The sequence below is a fragment of the Anarhichas minor genome, unplaced genomic scaffold (assembly GCF_050575085.1).
Source record: "Anarhichas minor isolate MPS153535 unplaced genomic scaffold, ASM5057508v1 ptg000016l, whole genome shotgun sequence".
In the NCBI taxonomy this organism is placed as follows: Eukaryota; Metazoa; Chordata; class Actinopteri; order Perciformes; family Anarhichadidae; genus Anarhichas; species Anarhichas minor.
Window position 1 is genome coordinate 4,673,057 of NW_027466462.1, and position 20,996 is coordinate 4,694,052.

General features: G+C 44.0%; 7 protein-coding genes across 10 annotated transcripts; 3 read left to right on the forward strand and 4 right to left on the reverse strand.

Annotated features, from left to right (window-relative positions):
- Positions 1-12: 12 nt before the first annotated feature.
- Positions 13-1,651, reverse strand: nedd8 (NEDD8 ubiquitin like modifier). Its single transcript, XM_076092621.1, has 4 exons — positions 1,347-1,651; positions 1,213-1,260; positions 1,028-1,110; positions 13-675 (listed from the first exon to the last, which is right to left on the reverse strand). The coding sequence occupies exons 1-4, from the start codon at positions 1,362-1,364 to the stop codon at positions 549-551; spliced, it is 276 nt and encodes a 91-aa protein (XP_075948736.1). The 5' UTR covers positions 1,365-1,651; the 3' UTR covers positions 13-548.
- A 154-nt stretch (positions 1,652-1,805) lies between these two features.
- gmpr2 (guanosine monophosphate reductase 2) lies at positions 1,806-5,766 on the forward strand. Of its 2 annotated transcripts, none has more exons than XM_076092617.1 (9): positions 1,806-1,887; positions 2,327-2,456; positions 2,693-2,812; positions 2,921-3,004; positions 3,094-3,267; positions 3,379-3,460; positions 4,064-4,170; positions 4,493-4,695; positions 4,805-5,766. In XM_076092617.1, the coding sequence occupies exons 2-9, from the start codon at positions 2,370-2,372 to the stop codon at positions 4,992-4,994; spliced, it is 1,047 nt and encodes a 348-aa protein (XP_075948732.1). In that variant the 5' UTR covers positions 1,806-1,887; positions 2,327-2,369; the 3' UTR covers positions 4,995-5,766. The 2 variants fall into 2 exon arrangements, with proteins under 2 accessions (XP_075948732.1, XP_075948731.1); XM_076092616.1 differs by having other exon boundaries at positions 1,808-1,883.
- Positions 5,764-7,928, reverse strand: LOC142950926 (uncharacterized). The gene has a single exon (XM_076092614.1). It carries the CDS (start codon positions 7,721-7,723, stop codon positions 6,155-6,157), a length of 1,569 nt encoding a protein of 522 aa, XP_075948729.1. The 5' UTR covers positions 7,724-7,928; the 3' UTR covers positions 5,764-6,154.
- Positions 6,785-11,093, forward strand: homezb (homeobox and leucine zipper encoding b). Its single transcript, XM_076092615.1, has 2 exons — positions 6,785-8,820; positions 9,583-11,093. The coding sequence occupies exon 2, from the start codon at positions 9,598-9,600 to the stop codon at positions 10,837-10,839; it is 1,242 nt and encodes a 413-aa protein (XP_075948730.1). The 5' UTR covers positions 6,785-8,820; positions 9,583-9,597; the 3' UTR covers positions 10,840-11,093.
- Positions 10,990-13,848, reverse strand: cideb (cell death inducing DFFA like effector b). 2 transcript variants are annotated; one of them, XM_076092619.1, is made up of 6 exons: positions 13,791-13,848; positions 13,012-13,162; positions 12,605-12,719; positions 12,174-12,332; positions 11,850-12,040; positions 10,990-11,642 (listed from the first exon to the last, which is right to left on the reverse strand). In XM_076092619.1, exons 2-6 carry the CDS (start codon positions 13,035-13,037, stop codon positions 11,498-11,500), a joined length of 636 nt encoding a protein of 211 aa, XP_075948734.1. In that variant the 5' UTR covers positions 13,038-13,162; positions 13,791-13,848; the 3' UTR covers positions 10,990-11,497. The 2 variants fall into 2 exon arrangements, with proteins under 2 accessions (XP_075948734.1, XP_075948735.1); XM_076092620.1 differs by having other exon boundaries at positions 13,012-13,172; positions 13,791-13,832.
- A 130-nt stretch (positions 13,849-13,978) lies between these two features.
- On the forward strand, positions 13,979-18,159 carry tinf2 (TERF1 (TRF1)-interacting nuclear factor 2). 2 transcript variants are annotated; one of them, XM_076092612.1, is made up of 10 exons: positions 13,980-14,315; positions 14,569-14,771; positions 14,911-15,018; positions 15,166-15,261; positions 15,394-15,504; positions 15,612-15,735; positions 15,828-16,644; positions 17,108-17,166; positions 17,278-17,357; positions 17,722-18,159. In XM_076092612.1, the coding sequence occupies exons 1-10, from the start codon at positions 14,288-14,290 to the stop codon at positions 17,839-17,841; spliced, it is 1,746 nt and encodes a 581-aa protein (XP_075948727.1). In that variant the 5' UTR covers positions 13,980-14,287; the 3' UTR covers positions 17,842-18,159. The 2 variants fall into 2 exon arrangements, with proteins under 2 accessions (XP_075948725.1, XP_075948727.1); XM_076092610.1 differs by having other exon boundaries at positions 13,979-14,315; positions 15,166-15,504.
- A 327-nt stretch (positions 18,160-18,486) lies between these two features.
- dhrs4 (dehydrogenase/reductase (SDR family) member 4) lies at positions 18,487-20,733 on the reverse strand. The gene is made up of 9 exons (XM_076092618.1): positions 20,618-20,733; positions 20,174-20,289; positions 19,681-19,858; positions 19,483-19,584; positions 19,279-19,349; positions 19,137-19,188; positions 18,902-19,036; positions 18,731-18,786; positions 18,487-18,648 (listed from the first exon to the last, which is right to left on the reverse strand). The coding sequence occupies exons 1-9, from the start codon at positions 20,627-20,629 to the stop codon at positions 18,534-18,536; spliced, it is 837 nt and encodes a 278-aa protein (XP_075948733.1). The 5' UTR covers positions 20,630-20,733; the 3' UTR covers positions 18,487-18,533.
- Positions 20,734-20,996: the final 263 nt, after the last annotated feature.

Genomic DNA, 20,996 nt, shown 5'->3' on the forward strand with positions numbered 1-20,996 from the left:
GAAAGTGAGACATTTTAAGCATCAACGTAAGTTTATTGTACAGACTAATCCACAGCATCGGTCCATTTCACACCGTTATGTACACACTGCACACTCTGTGCTACATGATTAAGAACCAGTGGTGGGAGGTTTTTCCTTCACTTAGTAGTTAGTTTGTGTCACACTCTGAATGCAAAGACTGTAATCCAAGGATGGGTCTTTACGCTACAATTATCTCATCAGTGGACCAAAGATAGATGCTGACACGCAGAGCCACAGAATGACTTGAACACATTTTTCTGTGGCAGCCAATTGTTGTAAATCTTTGGCCGAAAGCTTTGTATAATTCTGAAAGTAAGGTCAACCTTAACGCGTGTGACTCGCCATGCCAACGTTACAGTAGGGGGGGGGAGCGTTTGCGGCCAACACCAGTAGAACCTGATCTAACTCCGTCTCTTGCCTACGATGCCGCCAGGTGACTCGCAAACACACTGCTGTGCGTCCTCGGTGTGTCCTGTTAGTGTAGGCGTCGCGGGGGGAAAAAGCCAAGGCGTGATTTCAAGCGGCGGCTACAACGCAGCCTTGGAGTGTCGGCTTCTTGGAGGGTGGAGCCCCCGTCCTCCTCGCAGAGCGAGTACCAGATGGAGGACAGAGCCTCCCTGGATTTTATAGTCCGCTGCGGTTTTCTCATCGTTCCTGGGAATAGAGACGGGGGGGGGGGGGGAGGCAGAAGACGTCAGACAGCGGAAAACCCTCTATTAAAAAACATCAAACAAAGATATGAATCTTTAATAACGGGTCCGTGATGCTGTAGTTTGAAAAAAGCTATTATTAAAACTAGACGGAGTAAATAGTGCATTTGTTTGGGACTATTTTCAGCCGCCAGTATGGTGACAATATGTGGGATGGACTCAAAACAAACGTACTGAAGGGAATATAAAAGTGTGGCTCAATGATGTGTTTTTAATTGTTTTTAGACACTCCCTCTCTCTCTCTCTCTCTCTCTCTCTGTCTGTCTCTCTCTCTAGTATTTGTGGATTATCCTTACATCTGTTTTCCACTGTAGATCAACCTCTGCTGCTGCGGAGGGATCCCTTCTTTCTCCTCCACTCTTTCTTTAATCCGCTCCACCTGGATGTAAATGCATGTAAACCATTAACACACACTGAATTACACGTTTAATTATCAGCATATACAGAACATATGAGCAAATAAAAGATGATTATATATTACCTTGTCTGTGGGCTCGATGTCAATCTCAATCTCTTTGCCTGTGAGTGTCTGATATTTAAAAAAACAATGTCAGGTTATTGTGGAGCACAACTCGGTATGAACTATTACAATATTTAGCACTCGCTTTGCCTCACCTTCACTTTAATCAGCATCTTTGCTGCCTTGTCTTTATCAAACGAAGTGGAGCAGGAACTTTATTATACGATAGTGATAACAACAACACGATATTTCTGTGAGGAAACTTGATATGTATTCCCTTCCAAAATGTAACAGTTGTTTCCTGTGTGTCTCAGTGGATCCCTCCGCACCCTCGTGTGTGTATGTGAGAACGGTTCCGCTTCATGTTGATTTCGGACCGTTTCAGACTTCGCTTCATTTTCCCGTCGAAGAAAAGCAGAACATTTGCCCTAAAATATCTTACATTATCGTCCACAACACAACCCGAATTATATTTCCTGAACAGCGATAATAAACAATCTTTGCGACACCAGTGCGACGTGGCGTAAAGCAAGCCTCGCGTTTTTGTAGTTTTTGCCTGCGCACCACCGAGTAGCTAAAGCCCTTTAAAAACTACAAGTTGGCTGTCAGTTGGTGTCCGCCCCCATAAAGCTTCCCGCGCACGCCGCGGATGAGAAAACCAGCCGCACGGACTAAATAAACCAGACTTTCCTGTAGGTAAATACTTTATCATTGTAAATCTAAAACACAACTCATTTGTAGACTAATGCATAAGCTGTGCTTAGGTAACGGTCTGTAATGCTAACGTGCATCAAGTTGATTGACATTTGACACTTTTAGCATCGCTAACCTTGAAGTTTGACATCGTTTCGTGCGAATAGCGTAATGAATAGTCAGGAGCATTTTTTACGGATTTTCTATCTGCTAGCTCGCTGACAAGCTGTAATTAGCTTGTTAGCGAGCATAATAACTAGCCTTATTACATCTCCACCAAATAGTTATTACAGTTTTCTTTAACGGGTACATTTCAGACCCCTACACTATGCTTGGTGTAGTTAATGGCATTTGAAGCCCATGTGTGAGTGTGTGAAGGGAGGAAAAGACCCAGCGTCAAGCATTCATGCTAAACTCTGATCTCACTCTCTCTTTCTCACAGATTCAAGGCCATTTCAACTGCTCCATTTCACCCTGTTTCCAAAATGCCCCGCATTGAGAATGACATCAAGCTGGACTTCAAGGATGTGCTCCTCCGTCCAAAGAGAAGCACACTCAAGTCAAGGAGCGAGGTAAGTGTCACAGCTGAGGGTTCTTCTCCACATGAAACCTGACCGAAGAGGTTTACATTAACTGAACCTTTAGTTTAAAGTGATTTGAGTGAACACATTTAGAGTTATTTAGAGGATTCAAGCAGTGACCCCCTTGCTGCAAAACCTGCATCTACATAATACAGGCTCCTGCTGCCGTCTGACTGTCTATAAAAGTATTTCGTACGCTAATGTCACATTGTTCTTGTCTTTCCCAGGTCGACCTAATGAGGAGCTACACTTTCAGGAACTCCAAGGGCAGCTACAGGGGGATCCCCATCATCGCCGCAAACATGGACACCGTGGGGACCTTTGAGATGGCCCTGGCTTTGCACAAGGTAAGTTGTGCATTACGAGCCTCATTGAGCACACAGGGTTAGACTTTATTTCAATGTTATTCATTTTCTCTCGTACAAACGTTTGCTTTTCTTTTTCTCTTGCACTAGTTCACTCTCTTCACCACGGTTCACAAACACTACTCCGTAGATGACTGGGTGGAGTTTGCAAAAAAGAATCCTGACTGCCTGAAGGTACTCAAAGTGTTAGTTATGGTTCCTCGATTTCAAGAAGTTTGTTAATGGTAGTATTTCATTGTTCCTCTTCTCCGTTTATCTCTCAGAATGTAGCGGTCAGCACAGGGACCGGGGAAGGCGACTTTGACCGGATTTCAGCCATCTTGGCGGCGGTGCCACAGCTGCAGTACATCTGTGTCGACGTGGCGAACGGCTACTCCGAACACTTCGTTCACTTCGTCAAAGACGTCAGGGAGAAGTTCCGCTCTCACACCATCATGGTCAGTAGATGTCTTGCCTTTAAACTGCGGCGCGTGTGGGGGGGGGGGGCTGAAAAAAGGGAATGGATGTTCAGTGAAACTATTTTTTATGATGATTTTTATTTGGCTCAGGCAGGAAACGTGGTGACAGGAGAGATGGTAGAGGAGCTGATCCTGGCTGGCGCTGACATCATCAAAGTAGGCATCGGACCAGGTGAAACTGCAAAAACATATTTCTATGTCTACATGTTATTTATATTATATTAAAGTTACTATGAGGAACTTTTAGCTGGTTAGGAAACAGTCTGTATGACCTTCGTAAGTAAACGAGACAATCAGCGAGAAGATTGTTTATTTCTATATACTTTTTCTTAATGGTTGTCATCCGTGCCAATAGATTTAAATAATGGCGAAATCATGCAGGTTCACCAGACACTACGCTGCTGGAGACCCAGGCCGTATTGCTGGGCCCGCTTTAGGAAAGGGGGACACGGGAAAAACCAGAACCAGGACTGAAGCGGAGCAGATGTCAGACCTCTGATACAGTAAAATAAGAGGATTCTAAAGAGACTCTGCTCGGAAACACTACCGCTTTTGTCCACAGGGGCCGCCAAAAAGTTTCTCGTAGTAACTTTAAAATAACTTTCACGTAACTTTCCTGGGTGGGTATGTGCTATGTGGTCACCCTTTATTCATCTGGCACATACAGATCAAATACACCACAAACAATGCCTGCAAATTCAGTTTCCTGTTTTAAAAGGAGAAGGAAACAAGAGGGAGAGAAAGTCATCTCTTGCCCCTGTGTCTTCCTCTACAGGCTCTGTGTGTACCACCCGCAAGAAGACGGGGGTGGGGTACCCCCAGCTCAGCGCTGTGATCGAGTGTGCCGATGCAGCCCATGGCTTGGGGGGCCACATCATCTCTGTGAGTGACTCTGTCCTCTGATCATCCAGTGATTTGTGTAAAAATAATGTGATAGTTTTGGGAAATAGGCTCATTTGCTTACTTGCGCTTCTCATGGTAGAGAGCGGTGTCGATCATCTCATCTAACTCGAGGCGAGCAAGAACTATTCCCTAAAACTGAGACTTCTGATAGAGACTGTTGCTCATTCATCTCGTTCTTTTCCCACAGCCAGTGTGGCTTTGGTAGACATTTCACCCTGAGAATGTGCAGCCTTATCTTTTGCTGCGATAAACAGAGTGACTCTCTCACGTTCTGTTTTGCCGTGTCTCCTCTTTCACACAGGACGGGGGATGCACTTGCCCAGGAGACGTCTCGAAGGCTTTCGGTGCCGGTGCGGACTTCGTGATGCTGGGCGGTATGCTGGCTGGCCACTCAGAAAGCGGGGGAGAGGTTATTGAGAAAAATGGCAAGAAATACAAGCTGTTCTACGGCATGAGCTCCGACACAGCGATGCAGAAACATGCAGGAGGCGTGGCTGAGTACAGGTCAGGGCCCCACAGTTATGTTGGTATATATAAGGCAAAAACGTTTGATTTGGGTGTGCGTAGTGCACACTGTCTCCGAGGATAACCCCAGTGTGTTTCTCGCCTCCAGAGCGTCGGAGGGGAAGACAGTCGAAGTCCCTTACAAAGGCCCGGTGGAGGTGACGATACGAGACATCCTGGGCGGGGTCCGCTCCTCCTGCACCTACGTTGGGGCGGGCAAACTGAAGGAGCTGAGCCGCAGGACCACCTTCATCAGGGTCACCCAGCAGCTCAACACCGTCTTCGGCAACGACAGCTGAACGTGCAGCTCGACGCTCCTTTCAGATGGAACCATGAGTCTGCACAGACATGAATATTAATACTGAAGTGCTTTTACTGTGCTTATTAGTTGTTAAAGCTAATGCAATTTCATTTTATTGGATTTTGACTTCACTGACATGAACACATTAGACTGTTACATTTGTTATCCGATCCTTAAAGAGTTTCAGAGGTCAGACCAAACTAGAGCAGTACGTCTCCAGCTCTTCGCATGTCTGCTGCCTCATCATTCCAATGCTAAGTTCTTCTTTTTTTACATGTATGCAAATCTATCAAAAGTATCCACAACATGTGTTTATGCCCTGTGCCGAGATCATACTGCAAGCCATTGTCTCACACACAATTTTAGCAAATGTCTTAAATTGAAAACAAATGTTTTTAGAAATTCAATCATTCCACCACCATGAATGAGTGCAGCACTCGAGCACATAGCAATGAAGGGCTGAAGTCCTCACACAGGTGTTATTCAACATAAAGATATATGCAGATTCTTCTCTTCTCTGGTTCCAGCTGCTCCTGTTCAGTACCAAAAGTGTGTGGGCTTAATGTGTGCATTTAAATTAATTTATGATTCACTGCATTCCTTTAAATTAAGTTGTTCCTCAGAGGTTTTGAAGTATTGGTCTCACTTCACACTGTGTCTGTAGTTACTCCACTTCAAGCTGTTCTTGCATGATCTGCGTTCTTTCATTTTCGTTACAGTTTTTAAATTCACTTATTTTAAAACGGTCAATAAAAACATTCCACGTCTTACGATTTTACTGATTTTTTATTATTGATTTACAAACTGACCTTAAAGCTGTGAGATAACTGTACTATGTGAGAGCGATGATGCGTTCACCACCAGTAGATGGAGACAAACATTAAACTGGCTGACAATTAATTAACATCATTACAATCAAAAGACAGATGAAGACGTTACATTTGCTTTAAGTGTATGATGTTTATATTGTACAATAAAAATCCCAGCATTGACTTATTACTAATATCTGCACTAGAAGCACTATTTATAGATTCAACAGCAACTTAACAACAATGAGATTTATACTCGTCCAAAGAGACGTTATCACTGTAGATATTTGTAGCTATGCACTTCTTAGATTTCTATTATGATTAGCAATGATCAGCAGTATCCCACCCATTACTGAAGTTCACAAACCACCTCTGTGGTGCATATGTCACCACCTTGTCCACCAAAGTAGTGGTTGGGTTGCTGGTAGCTGATTTGGGCATTTTCCCGTCCTAGTTGAACAAAGGGGGCCAGGTCCCAGATGTTGAGGCTCATCTTAATTGTGATTATTTCTTCCCTCTGGTGCTGTCCGGTTCTGCTGAAGAAGGACAGCGAGGAAGACCCAAAGTTCCAAAACACCTCCACCACTTCAGGTCGTGGTACGGCCTCATCTCCGTTTTTGCCCTGATGTGTGATTAATGCAGAGGAAACCCTGTGTTGTTTCTTTGGTGTGGCCAAAGAAATACGTGCTGAGGAAACCATGCGTCTTGATGTGGCCACGCCATATCTCTGCTGCACAAAAGGACCTTTTGGAGCGACAAATGCAGCAGCACCCTCGTCATACTCTGTCGTGAGAGAGCTGAGCTGGTTACCTTGGCAGCACAGACCAAAGACATGTCCGTCCTTCAAGTTATATGTAGGCTGTTTGTCACATAAACCGACGGTCCAGTCAGAGTCTCGGGAGAGACTGACCGTCCACCTCTGAAAGTCAGGAGCTGTCTGGATACTACGGATCAGAAGAATGGCAGAACATTGCCCCTGAAAGTTAGGAGCTGTCTGGATACTACATTTCAGAAGAGTGGCAGAACATTGCCCCTGCCCACTACTGTAGAAAACCTTCCTTTTGTCTTTGGACAGTGATATGCCAGGGCCGAAGGTCTGTGGGTGAAAGATCAGGTCTGAAGTAGCAGCAGTGAGCTCCTGGTGGTTCTCTGGGTTAACCAGAGACAACAGAGATCCACAGAAGAGGCCTGCTTGCTTTACCATTTTTTCACCGTCCTCTCTTATCTCCTGAAGCAGTTTGTCCCGCTCTCTGCCGGGCTCCAACCCTTTTCTCAGATCCACAGCCTTGGCCTTCTCCACATCCTGATGCACCTGGGAATACATCTGCAGGAATCTGAAGGTGTCCTTCTCCTTCTGTGCTGCCTGCATGCTGCTCTTGCTGGTTTTGATCGACACCATGCGTGCAGACACTGAGCTCTGGACAGTAGTCAGGGCAATGTTATGCAGGCTTGTGACAGCTTCAATGAGACGCACGCTGGAGCGACCCAGCTTCTCTCTTTCGCTCTTCTCCCATTTTTCCAGACTCACGTTCTTGTCTTCGGTTTTCATCAGCATGGCCTGCTGCTCAGTGTTGAGCTTCTCCGTGAGCTCTCTGTGGGCTGTGGAGAAGGTCTTCATGTTGTGTATGCGGTGCTGGTCTTCAATGGCGCAAGAAACGCACACACAGATCATGTCATCCAAGCAGTAGTACTCCAGGAGTTTGCCATGTTGGGGGCATTTAGTGGCCCCACATAAAGCCATAGGCTCAGTCAGAGGGTGGGTTTGTCGGAACACAGGAGTGGTCAGGTGGGCCTGGAGGTGCTGGACACACATGGAGATCTCACATTTCATGCAGGTCTTCCGTGCTGGTTTCCTGTCCTCCTCTGTGCACATGTCACACAGGATAACATGCGGGTCCTTTTGTAGATTTTCAGACATTTTTTCAAAAGCAGGAAGTCCTGATTTTCTTGAATATCATTCAGTGTTGCCCTTAGGATCCTGCTTGTTGCTCTTTGATTGAGTCTGTTTTGGCAGAAAACTGCAAATGAAGTAAGATTTTGCTAAATGTAGTAGTTCACCCGTCTCAGATCTTTCAGTCTCTGGTCTGAATGCTCTTCCACAGCAGCACTGCACATCAGTTTCGTTTCTGCTAAACCAAAACTCCAGGGGGTGGAGCCATGTTGTTGGGCATGGTTAGGTTAGATAAGTTTCATTTCACTCAATAGAAATGAGCAACACCCATGGGAGTGGGAATATATTATATAACTTGACAAAACATGTTGGTGTAAACATTGGGGTTTATAAACCCAATTTAATCCATTACAAAATCTTATAATTCATTCATCACACCATATTTGCTGCAAATGTAATGCAACAATGGATTATTGCTTAAAATATAAATACTTTATTTAAATTAAACACTGGTTAAAGCAGGACTGATTTAGGGCCTACATCAGTAGCGTAAATCTATGAATGAATGTGGGTGATTCATACAGTATCTGTCTTCCACAGCTGCTTTGCAGGCTGCTAACTATTTCATAATCACCCTTCAATCTATCTAATCACCACTCCTGCTGATCAATATTCACATTCACCCAGTAAGTTGAGCTGCTGCGCATAGCCTACATGAACCAAAATAGAAGGTGTGCATTGGTATTTAAGGTGGAAAACAGATGGTAATTAGCCTTCAAAATGACCATTAAGTTGGAAAAACATCTCTCTGTTAAATATTTTCAACAACAAATGAACATAATAGAACCTCGATGAAGGTTGGATTTATTGCCGGTTTGTTGTCTCCATCAGACTGCAAAAGTTTCAGCCAGGTACCAAATAAACGTGATACGGGTATATTTTAATATATAAATAGTATTTTCTTCATGCATTATTTAACTTGTATTCATACCATAGCTACATAATCAAATTGAGAGGATGTGGAGAAACTTGATCTGGATCCACTGGGCGGTTTTAATAGACTAAACCAGATCAGCAGAAAAACATCTGTCAAACTTGCACAATACTTTGTTGTGCTCCTAAAGGTACGTTGGGAACTAAAATCATTCATTTTTTTAAGTTAATGATCATATAAATGTCTTCTTGATACTGCCACGGAACGCATTGATCATTAAACCTTAAGTAAAAGTAGCTAAGTAGACTGTGTTATAACAGTTAGCATTACGTTACTAGCAGGCTAACACGTCCTTTGAGCGTGCAGCAGTGAGGTAGCGTTACCACGCAGGCTAGCTGGCTAGCTAACTAGCATGCTAGCTAACTAGCTAACATTACGGCTAATGCTAACAAACCGATAATCAGACCGCAGCCAAATCAATCATCGTAATCGATGACATGTAACGTGACTGCACGTTACTCTAAACTCGGTTGTCCCTGGTTCTCCATGTTAGACGAACATTCATTACGCAAACATGGAAAGAAATGACCGAACGTCAGATTTTAGCGCGAATTTAGCTCGCTATGTCAATATGAATTTTTAACCAAATTAAAGCAAATTAACCGCCAGCGTTACGGTTATTTTGAAAGTAGGCAACTTGTACTTAAATGAAGGATCTGTGTACTGCTGTAGTAAATAACATCTCTATTAAACAGGTATTTTTGTTTACATACTGTTTAGTTGAAGTAGATGTGGCTAATATTGTAATAATATTGTTTTAAAAGTATATTGTATATACTAGAAAAATATGAAAGTGCGTTCAGATGATTACCTTTCAGTTTTTGTGTTTTATTTTATAAATGAATACATATTTCCCTTGGTTATCAATACTCTGTTTGTCTGCTATTTCCAGGGGTCACTCCAACGGATGAGAAAGATGAGGCAGAAAGCTAATGGACTCCATCTCGGACAGAAGACACCCAACGCTCCTGAACAAATAAACGCTGCCCGGACGGCTTTCCGTCTGAACCAGAGCAGTGTGCTGTGTCTCCCCCTGGTCTCTGACAGCCAGAGGCTTATATGGGTGTCCTCAAACGAGTTCAACCTGCAGCTGGATGGTGCAGCCGAGCTGGACGAGGCCTTCAACCGGTTTCCGTACCTGACCCAGACACAGACAGCTGCACTGGCGCAGCGCTGCTCTCTGCACCCGGACCAGGTGAAGGTGTGGTTCATGGCCCAGAGGCTCCGCTATGGCATCAGCTGGGACTACAAAGACATCCCCAATGTTCGGTCGAAAGTAATGTCAGGTCGGGGAAAGGAAGAGTCGCAGAACAGAAAGGGGGCAAAGGTGAAAGAGGAAGGAGGAGAGAATAAGATCTGCAAAAGGGAGGGTGAGAAGAAGGCAGGAGAGGTTCGGGAGGAACAGAGTGCAAGTGAGGGAAGGATGACGGGAGAAAATGTGAGGGCGACTGAGAGATCGGAAATCAAAATGAAGCCGGAACAACCAGTGAAGAAAGACAATGACAGAAAAGGAGAAGAAGACAAAAGGAATGCTCAGAAGAAGCGCAAAAGGACGACAGCGACGGACAAGATGGAAAAGAAGAGAGTGAAGCAAGGTGTTGTGGAGAGAGCAGAGGGAGGAGAAATAAGAAGTGAAGGAGCTGAGAGGGAGAGTCAAACATCCACCCAGACGGAGACAACACATTTCACCAGGAAGAAGAAGAAGAAGGCAAAAGCGGACAAAAGATTACTGTCCGTCCAAGCGTGGCCTGGTGAGAATAACCTTGTTGTGGACGGTTCACCCACCGTGACCCAGCAGCAGGGCTCTCCTGTGGTGGACACATGCACACTTCCCAGGCAGGTCCGCATCAAAACAAAGACGCGGACCCAGTTGGCGATGATGAAGGCGGCCTTCTCCAATTGCCAGTATCCAGGCGTGGAGGACTACACCCGACTGGCGATGGGGATTAACGTCCCCCGCTACCTGTTGGTTCAGTGGTTCGGTGACATGCGCTATTACGTCAAGAAATCCAGACCGAAGTGGCTGACTCAGGAGAAGTACAGCCAGGCGCTGGCCAACATCAATTACCGGCAGTATTTGAAAGCGCTGGTGAAGATCGAAGGCTGTGTCGGAGGGGAAAGCGTGCCGGCGCCTCCGGAGGAGAAATGACGCTTTGAACTGGAAGACAGATGTTTGATAAAACGTTGCCCAAATTAAGACTCATGCTTGAGTCATTTTCTTTTATGTTATTGTTATACTGTTATTGTGATTACTTAACATGCATGTACTGCCTTTACAAAAGATCCCCGAGTCCCTGTGTGCCGTGCAAATGTTTTTATTCTCAGCGAAAGACTTTGATTGTTCGAACCACAACTCCTCTTGTGATTAGTTACATTGAAACATTAATAAACTGACTAAATGAACTGCAACTGTAATATTTCCTTTTTTTCAAAAAAGACTGATGTTTCAGATCAAACAGGGCTTTGTTGTCACCTGTAATGTCATGTAATGAGCAGATAGTTCACATAATGTATATATTGCACAAAAATAGAAAGCTACATTAATACCTATGACACTCATTCTCATGTTACCCAGCTACTTCACTAAGCTTCTTCTGTTGTTCCTGACATTTATTGATCTCTGTTACATTCTGTTTATTAACCTGAAGTTAATATAATCACCTCTTATAAGACTATCACTGATTGCTTATACAGATTCTACATCCACACAAAACAACAGACACCCAATGAGATTCAGACCTTCCTACAAATCCTGATTAAACAATGAGACCAGATGTTTCAACTGGATCGGTCTCTCTTGGCTCCGTCTAGTTCCAGCTGGCTGTGTACTCCGTCTTCTGTTGTGGCTGCCACAGCTCAGCGCCAGCGATGATGCGGCGGATCAAGGAGGCGGAAGTGATGAGCAGGTGTCCGGCGGCGTGCAGGAGGGTGGAGGCTACACGCAGGGCTTCTCTGAGAAACAGCACAGAGACAAAGTGTCATCAGTTTAAGTCACATTTAATGTCACATTACTTCGTCATCATCACTGGCATTGTGCACTAAATTTGAACTTTTTTTTTCTTTTTCATCTCTCCTTTCCCATCAATCATCTCACAACCCCCAAGATTTAACTTGTGGCCCTTTGAAAAAGCCCCCTTCACCCTCTTCCCTCTGACTTACCTGAGGATCTTCTTGGGCCCCAGACATTCAAAGTTGGCGCTCACAGAGTACAGGCCTTGAAATGTGGCCTTCACATTCAGGGAGCCAAAGACATCCTTCGGGCTGATCCTGTACAGGTCAAAGGTGACGCGAGCTATGTCTCTCCCGGTCCGAGGCTTGTTGTGCTCCTGAGATTTGGCCACGACTGCACCCTGGTGGATCAGAGACAACAGTCACATATTAAATATTTGTGATTGCGTTATGCAAAGACAAAAAAGGCCTGTGTGAGGCATAACATAAAGGACATAAGGGGCTATGAAATAAATAACATTTGGGCAAACGTACCGGCTGTGGTCTCCACGTCTGTCCAGGCTCCAGGGCCATGAGCATGGTGTTGTCAGGCAGGGTCATGAAGAACTCGTCGGAGTCCACCTCCGTACCGTCCTCCTCACAGGCCAGAGACAGAGACAACGCAGACAGGGACAGCAGCAAAGCCTGGCACACCTGCAGCACAGATTCAAGTTAGTGCACGAGAGAACAAAGAGCTTCAACGTCCTAAATAGTACACTTTGCTGTTGTGTATGACAACTATTTTATTTTGGGGATTCAGTTGCAAAGAAAAGATTTTATAGTATATATAGTACTTCCTTTTACCAGTAATTTTCATTTTACATTCTTTCTTCCTCGTTTTTATGATATTGTATTATATATAGGGCAAGCAGCTTCACCCTGATCAGAACCTTTTCTGTTATTTTTGTTTTTTAAGTCCCTCTCACCCTCTCTTTCAGCTCCTCCAGGGTCCCGGCCGTGATGCCCTTCCTGGTCTCCCTGTCATGACAGCAGACTCTGAAGGGACGCTGTGGTGGAGACCACACTCGCTTGGTCACAGATCTGAAGAAATACCACACAGAAAGGTATTTAGATTGTTTAATGTGTGAGTCACATGTCAAAATGTCTTCTGTGTAACAGGCTCTATAACAGGCCAAGACTTGAATATGTCATAAGATAAGATTCATCTTAAAATTACATCTTACATTAAGTTAATTACTCACTTACTTAAGTCCTACATTGATTTTTGGAGCTCCAACAGCCACACAATGTTGTTTGGATCGTTGATCAAGCAGAGGGATCATGAAGCAAATCACTAGAATAATAACAAGCCCAAAACTAATTGTTCACTTACTTGATAAATGAAGATGTTGTATCCATGCTCGTCAGTCTCCTGGTGTCTCTTCTCACCGACTTGTTTTCTTGGTGAGTTGTTTTGGTGTAACAAATCGTGATAATGTCAGCACTACTTGTGTTTGACCCAGCAGATGGACTTTGCCCCGAGCCTGGTGATAACTCAAAGACAGAAAATCACAGAGCAAAGTTCATCTGTGTGTGTATGTGAGAGACTTCCTTTTATCATCTGACAAGAGTTAATACATCTCCAGCCCGAATGATACTGGGTATTTGAGATTGATACCAGTATTGATATTTGAGAGTTTAAAAAATCTGATTGTATAGGAAAGTATTACACAAAATAACAATTTTGATAAGGATTCCTTATATTTGTTTTTTTATTTCTGTACTGCAATTCCTTATCATTTTTCGGCTGACAGCTAAAATATTGTCCCAGGGAATTTATCTGGCTCACTTCATAGAGATATATACATCACAACAATATTGATATCTTACAATTTTAGCAATTGTATTCTAATTGTAGGGATATAAACTCATATTGATACCTGTCATGGTTTGTATAACAGTTCGTTTCTTTAATTTTCTAATTTTAATTTTCTTTTTTTTGGCCTTTTTTTTTGGCAATTATCTTAGTTTTAATTCTCACACAATTCGTGCTCAGTGCTCCTAAAAATACTGTAATATTCTTCACATCATTACATACAAATGCTGTTGTTTATTATACTATTATAACACATTTAAGCAGTAAAATCCATAGACTGAATATGGTAAACTCACAGAAATAGTAAAACAGATGGGACCAACGGCTGTCGGATCTGTTGCTACGTCATGTCCTGTTAACATCGACGGGCGCGCTTGTTTTAAATATCATAGTGCACGCGCGGGCGGACTTTTTGTCCGAGCCGACAGTCTTTCATTCCAAATGCGCGTAAGCACCGCCCACTCGGTGCAGACGAATGAGCATAAGAGAAGATCGACATCGTCCAGTGAAGGCGGGAGGATGAGAAGCAGAACTTTTGACGGAGCTTTGTTTCGGACGGCTAAACAATAACAACAACAACAACAGCGATAGGCTGCAACGACAAAACTAAACACAGTGCAGAGTAAACATAACCTCAGCAGCGTTTCCTTGACAACTTTGTTAAACTGTTACTTCCGCTTCAGCTTTAAGTTTACTCGTGCGGTAATGTGTCTAAGTTGCTAAGCTAGCGTTAAATTAACGTCAGCTTGTGGTCAATTAGTGTTAACCGCCATAGGCTAGCTGTTTCAGTGACATGGCTACAAGAAAACACAAGGAAAATGGTGAGTATTAATAGCCTTTAAACTGTTGTAGTGAACCTGGTTTATGTTGAATGAGGTTAGTTATGTTTATTTAGGTTGTGGCTGTCAGTGGAGTCATGCCACATCTTGCCAGACACAGCTGGGTAGATCAGTCAGCTGATGGGAGACTCCAGCATCACTGATTGGGTTGTAGCCAGCAGTGCCACATTTTAAGTCACATTAGTTGCTGTGAATGCACCACTGTTGTCTCATCTTTCCTTTGTCTCCTGCCCAGATGTCAGCCTTCCCTTTGCTGCCCTCCAGCTCCTGGCCCCGCCTGTGCGCCTGGTGTCTGCAGCCCTCTGGAAGGTGATGAAGCAGAGGGACGTGATGCAGTACGGGGTGGTGGAGGAGGTCGTGACATCCGCCTGTGAGACCGTCCCGGGGCTGCTCACCGTGAGACACCAGGGCAAGCTGGCACTGGGGCTGAGAGGACGGGTGAGCTTCTGACGGGACTCTAATAATACCTCTTCTATCTCTATTGGCCTGTTTGATAGATGCATCATCACCATTTTTGCCCTATTTCAGTATTATATCCCTAGTTTGACTGGTCATCAACCGTACCCTTTGTTTTCAGTTAATCTTGGAGCTGTGCTGTACACAGCCAGATGAAAAGGTGATCATGCCACACCTGCAGAGGATGTGCGCTCCTGCTGCTTTGTCATCCTCCTCTGCTCCTGCTATGGTACATTGAATTTAATACTCAACAATTGCACTGAGATTTTTGTCGTACTCTTAATGCTCCGTTGCACATTGCTACAATACAGATATGACACATTTTATGCTGTCACTCATGTATGGAATAGGTGTAATTTTTGCTTTTTTCTGCTAGAGGAGGGATGTAAAAATCCTGAGAACGGTGGAAAATTTCCATTCATTGGTTCACACTCTGCTAAAAAACCCAACAGATAGAGAGCTCTTCTTCAAGGTGAGTCCCTCTTCTCATGTTTATTTGCAGTCATCCAGCAGCAGACCTGCTATCAGTCTCTATTGTGGTCATTTCTCAGTAGAGGTTCGTAGGAATGTGAAGGCCAAACACTCTTCTTCTCTCCTCTCACAGGAGGAGTTTCCTGTGGATTACGGTCCAAAGTACGACCAGGAGCTGGAGAAGCTGCTGTGGGAGTTTTTGATTCGACTGGACCAGTTGCTTCCGGTTCCCAGCCTCGCTCAGGTAGTTGGTGCTTCTGAGAACAGCTTCCCTTTATTTGTTACTCACTACACCTCTCTTTTCATTTCAAAATGAAAGAAACAGTTTATGTATTCATTGTTTGTCTCCAGACCGTGTCGTGGCTCAGTAACGCCCCCGCTGTCCTGGAGGAGTGTGCGCGGGCCGCCACTCAACCGCAGCTCCTGAAGATCTTGCTTCAACATCAAACCTGTCTGGGCCATCTGGAGGTTGCAGGTAGAACTACATCACTTCTGAGTGTATCTTCTTATCCAGAATGACTGTAGATCACTAATAATTCTCATTATCCACATGTTTGGTTTTTACAGCATCCCTCCCTCCAAACATGGGAGACTCCATCCTAGCTTCACTTTCTCTGCCACCCTCTGGAAGAATACCTTCAAATCCACCAACAGGAGCCCAAACGTCTGGAGTGGACCAGTCCCATGGCACACAGACGAGAGACAAAACAGCATTTATTACACCTGTTATCGGACTAATATCTAATGAAGATGTGCCAGTTATGATCAGGACAAAAAAGGCAACAAATGAGCACTTGCACCCCAAAGAGAACCTGAAATACACTGCGGTTAAAGAGAGACACAAACCAAAAGATGGTGACGAACAAGTGGAGGGGGAGTGGACAGCATCGAAAAGAAGCGGTGGAATGAAACGCAAGCAACCTGACGAAGTACAAGGTGAATCCGACGAGGAGGAGGAAGTGTTTGGCCCGTCCAGTTCTGGGAAAAACAGGATAAGCAGGAGTTTGAGAAACGGAGCGAGCGTGCTCAAGCGGGACGGAGGCAACCAGAAGACAAATGAGAGCGAAGGAGACGGAGCTGTAGGGAACGAGGAGTGTAACGGAGCAGCCCTGGAAACCTGCATGACCCAGCTGGGCGTCAAAACGCTGCACCTGCCTGAAGATCCGTTCCTCTGCTCCATCTTTGTCTCTTGCCTGAGGAGCCAACCCAGAGTTGTTATTGAAAAAATGACTCCCGCTAGCGCTAACGGGGCTGATGGAGGAGTTACCTCCTCAGGTACCAAACGGGAGACTCCGAGGAGGAAGTCATCGGTCAAAGCTGAAGCGCAGATTCACAGCCAACCTCTAAAGCCTGACTCGGATGACCCTGGCCTGGACGACAAAGAGTAAGAGATTTGGGAATACAGCGCGCATGGTGCCGAATACGCCTTCACATTATGTCAAGTTTGTGGTGCAAGAATTCAGCAACCAGCTTTAAAAACCCTAAATTACATTGTGTGTTTCGAATTTTGTTAACTAGCTTTTTCTCTGCCTTGGTTTCCTTGTGTTCAGGAGTTCACTGAGACGACATTTCACTGATGTTTAAACTAGCATTGTTCTACAAATACAATAAAGCCAACTGATTTAGTTCAATGTTTCTGGTTTCATTTGGTTTTTCTGTCTCCGTCAGATATTATTAGTGATTTAAATATGTATATCGTTCTTTTAGAATTTCAGGTCTTATAAAGAGAAACATATTTATGATTCCACTGCATTTCAGTGTTGCGTGGTATTCTTAAGACTTAAATTATAATGCCCCTAGAAAAGCGGCTTAGTAAAAGGTTTAATTGTGTTGTTTCTACTTGACAGAAATCTTCCTGTATTGCCGAGTATAAGCAGCTCTCCGTCTCTGCTACGTCGTAACACAGGTGACTCAACACATCATGTCTCTTAAAACGCAGAGAATAGAAAAAAAGTAACGAGCTCAACAATGAAAAATCACCTGCACGGATTTTTAACTGTTGTATTTTTGTGTTTAGTGACGTCGGGCCTTCCAGGAGACGCTGACGACTACGTCGCTGATTCTGAGGACGAGGCGACGAAGAACTTCAAAGTCAGGGTATGTATCCTCCAAACATGAGAAACGTTTCCACTGACTATGCTTAAAAATAATTGATTTATTTAAAAAAAAAAAAAGAAATCTGGCAAAATTCATCCTGAGGAATATTCTGTTGACTTCTTTGTAACATGATTGCAGCCTAACAAAGAAAGATTAACTCTATTATGTGTAATTTCAAACGGATGTCACACTTAAACCTAAAACATAGCGACTTTAAGCCTTTTAAATTGACCAAATAACACACCGACAGTCAATGAAAAGTGTTTTCACTGGTAGAATAAATATGGCTCTCCTCACATTTGTGCTGATATTTCAATAAAGTTTGATCCGTCATCAGTGTTTTTTTTCTAACTGTCTCCCTCAGCTGTTCATGAAGCGCTACTGCAAGACCAAACACGGCACATACGTTCCCACTCTGAGGGAGTACTGGAAGCCCGGGATGACGCGGCGAAACCTGACATCTGCTGGAAGCAAACGCAGATGATGAGATGGATTTTACTGCCAAGATGGCTGGCCACAAAGACGCCAGAGGACTTAAACTGTGGTTACGTTTGGTTTTCTCCACCAGCTGCATTGAAAGAAAATCCCAAAATACTTTGGATTTTCACCAGCCACTGTGGCTGATGGACATTTATTATCGTTACCTTTCTCTTGATTTATGATTTCACTGTAACTGAATCAGATATGAACCGTCAGTGGTTTGTCATTGTGGAAAGTGAAATGATTATAGGCACTCCTCATGCAAACTTGTGTCCTTTTTAAATTGTTACCGTGCAGTAAATAAAGACCAGGATATTTTAAACGTGTCATGTGCTCAGTGAACAAAGTGTCGCACGCTCTTCTTGAACGGCTCCTGCATCCAATTAATGTGATGTGTGATGTAGAAGGAATAAGTGAGTCGTTTTTACTGGGTTTGTTAATCATATGTATATTTAAGTAATTATACATTACATAGGGGCATGTATCAGTGACTGAAATCCTTCACATTTATTTAGAAATTGAATGTCATCTTATCACACAGACTGGAAATTAAATTAAATTGTCGTGGCTTATATACGCTCTGGTATTAATAAGGTTTTTAAATGTATTCTGGCTGTGCTGTGTCAACACTTGAGAAGAGCAGTGAAACTATAATCAAAACGTTTATTTATCTACACAGGAACACACAAGTTTGTTTCAGAGTCGGCATCCGATCCCTCCAGTCACCGTGACGGTCTCTCCGGTGATGTAGGAAGCCTCCTCGGAGCACAAGAAGGCAATCACTCCACCGACCTCCTCCGGCTCTCCGATTCTGAAGAGCACAATGTGAAATATGGTGTTCATGTGTTCATTGTTCAGCATATTAGTGAGACACTTGTGACAATGGGCTGTACCTTTTAATGCTGAGCTGCTTTTTGAACTCTTCCACGATGTCTTCATTTCCCCATAACTGGAACAACACGGTGTATTATTAAAGAGATTTTAACATTTATCGAGAGCAAAGAAAACACTGGTAGCAAATGCAGGATCTGAGTGTGTGACTGTGTGTGTTTTTCCCTCCTCACCGCAGAGCTGAAGCGAGTCTTGATGACTCCGGGGGCCACGCAGTTGACTCTTATGTTACTGTGAGCCAGCTCAGGGGCCAGCGCCCGGGTCAGACCCAGCAGAGCGGTCTTACTCACGCTGTAAGGGCCCAGAGCCTGCAGAGACGGAGACACGGTGTCCTTAACATGCATACATTCACGTGGGACTTGACCTCCTATTTATCTTTATATAAACATTGTTTATTCTCTCACTGACCTGCATCGGTTGGTATCCAGCCACAGACGACACAAATACCACATTCCCCCCACTAAAAAGGAAAACAGCATTTAGGATTAAATATACAGCATGGAGTTGTAAAGTCTTTGTTCTTTGGATCTTCTTTTAGTTTGTCGCTCACCCCCTCTTCACCATATGAGGAACCACCAACTTAGTCATGAGGAAGGCCGATTTCACATTTACAGACAGGATCTAGAGAGAAAGGATCCCATATTCAAATAAATAAATGGAGGAAGAAGAATGATTTTTCAGAGCCACAGACTCATTCACACAATTCTTCATTTGCTTGTTAAGCGAGTCCCGGGGCTTCGTCTGTGGTGTGTACCTTGTCCCAGACGTCCTCTGTGGAGTCCATGATGTTTCCGAAGAAAGGGTTGACCGCTGCGTTGGACACCAGGATATCGATGCCTCCGCACTGATCCAGAGTCTAGTCCAAACACAGAATGAGACTATTAATGAGGTTATAAGTCATACGAATCACTGACGACCTCATAATTGCTGGTATTCAGCCATGTGGACTCACCGTTTGGACCAGTTTTTCTCTGTCTTCTCCCTTCCCAACGTTACAGGTGGTGCCAGTCACCTGGATGCTCTGGCTCTGCAGCAGCGCCACGGCCTTGTCCACGTTGGCCTGCCGCCGGCTGCTCACCACCACATGGGCTCCTCTCTTTCCCAGAGCCTGAGCTGCAGCCAGACCAATTCTGATGAGGAGGAGGAGGAGAAGAGCATCTCAGTAATGGATCAAGTCTGTAACAATTGTAGCTATTTTATATGACGTTATTATGAGGCAATTGTTTGAGATCATTGCAGGTGCCATCCTCAGCCAATTGAATGTAATGTAGTGACATTTGCTTTAGAGAGCGCAAACTCCGAACACAACACGACTGTGTGTTGCGGTTACAGTTCAGTTATTGCGAAGCCAGTGAGGATGCTCTCAATACCAGCTTAATCAAATTATCATCATCATATTTTTTGGAGAGTTTAGACAAAAGAGGAATTCATAATGTAATTCATACCCATCTGTGGAGGCAGTGACTATGGCTACCTTTCCAGCAAGGCTACTTTGAGACATACTTCTTTGGCCAGCAACAGGATTGGTCCTAAGGCACCTGAATACACTCCTCAACATCACCTGTGAACACAGAATAGTCACCAATATTATTGTTATGAAAACACTGGGTATCTAGGGTAGAGGTCATCTGACAGCAGCAGTGCACAAGCTAAGTGCAGAGATAGAAGTAAACAATTAGTTAACAGAGTTGGAAACAACTTTTTTGATATGTCCCTTAAGTTAAATAATTAATACACTTATTGATACATGTTGACGCTACAGCAACGACACACTACTTGATTGGTATTAAAGGCAAACTCAAGACAATTTAGTAAAAGTTTACGCAGAGGGCTACATTGCTGAAGCAACTAATGCAATTACGCAAATGTGATCAAGAGCATTATCTCACCCTGCAGTTCATGCAATACTGAATATGAGGTTGAAAGTGGAAGAATTTCTTAAAAGCCAAAGTCTACTTCTGGACCTTTGACTACCGACGATTCATTGTATGTTCCGGGTCACGCTGTCAAAATAAAAGCCTCCAGCAAGCGGTTTACGAACTTGCCTGCTCTTTAATTCAACTGTACAACCAAGTCCGTCGAAACAATGATGCCATTTGTTCAGAAAATTATTCATTTTGCTGTACTGTCCGGTGATGTACATAGCGTGGACCACATATTTAGTTTTTTCTCAGTGCAAAGCATAGTATTCTGATTAACTACAAAATCCGGACGTCCCTAACGCAACCCGCAAAAACGAGCCAATCATAACAGCGGAAACCAGCGCGA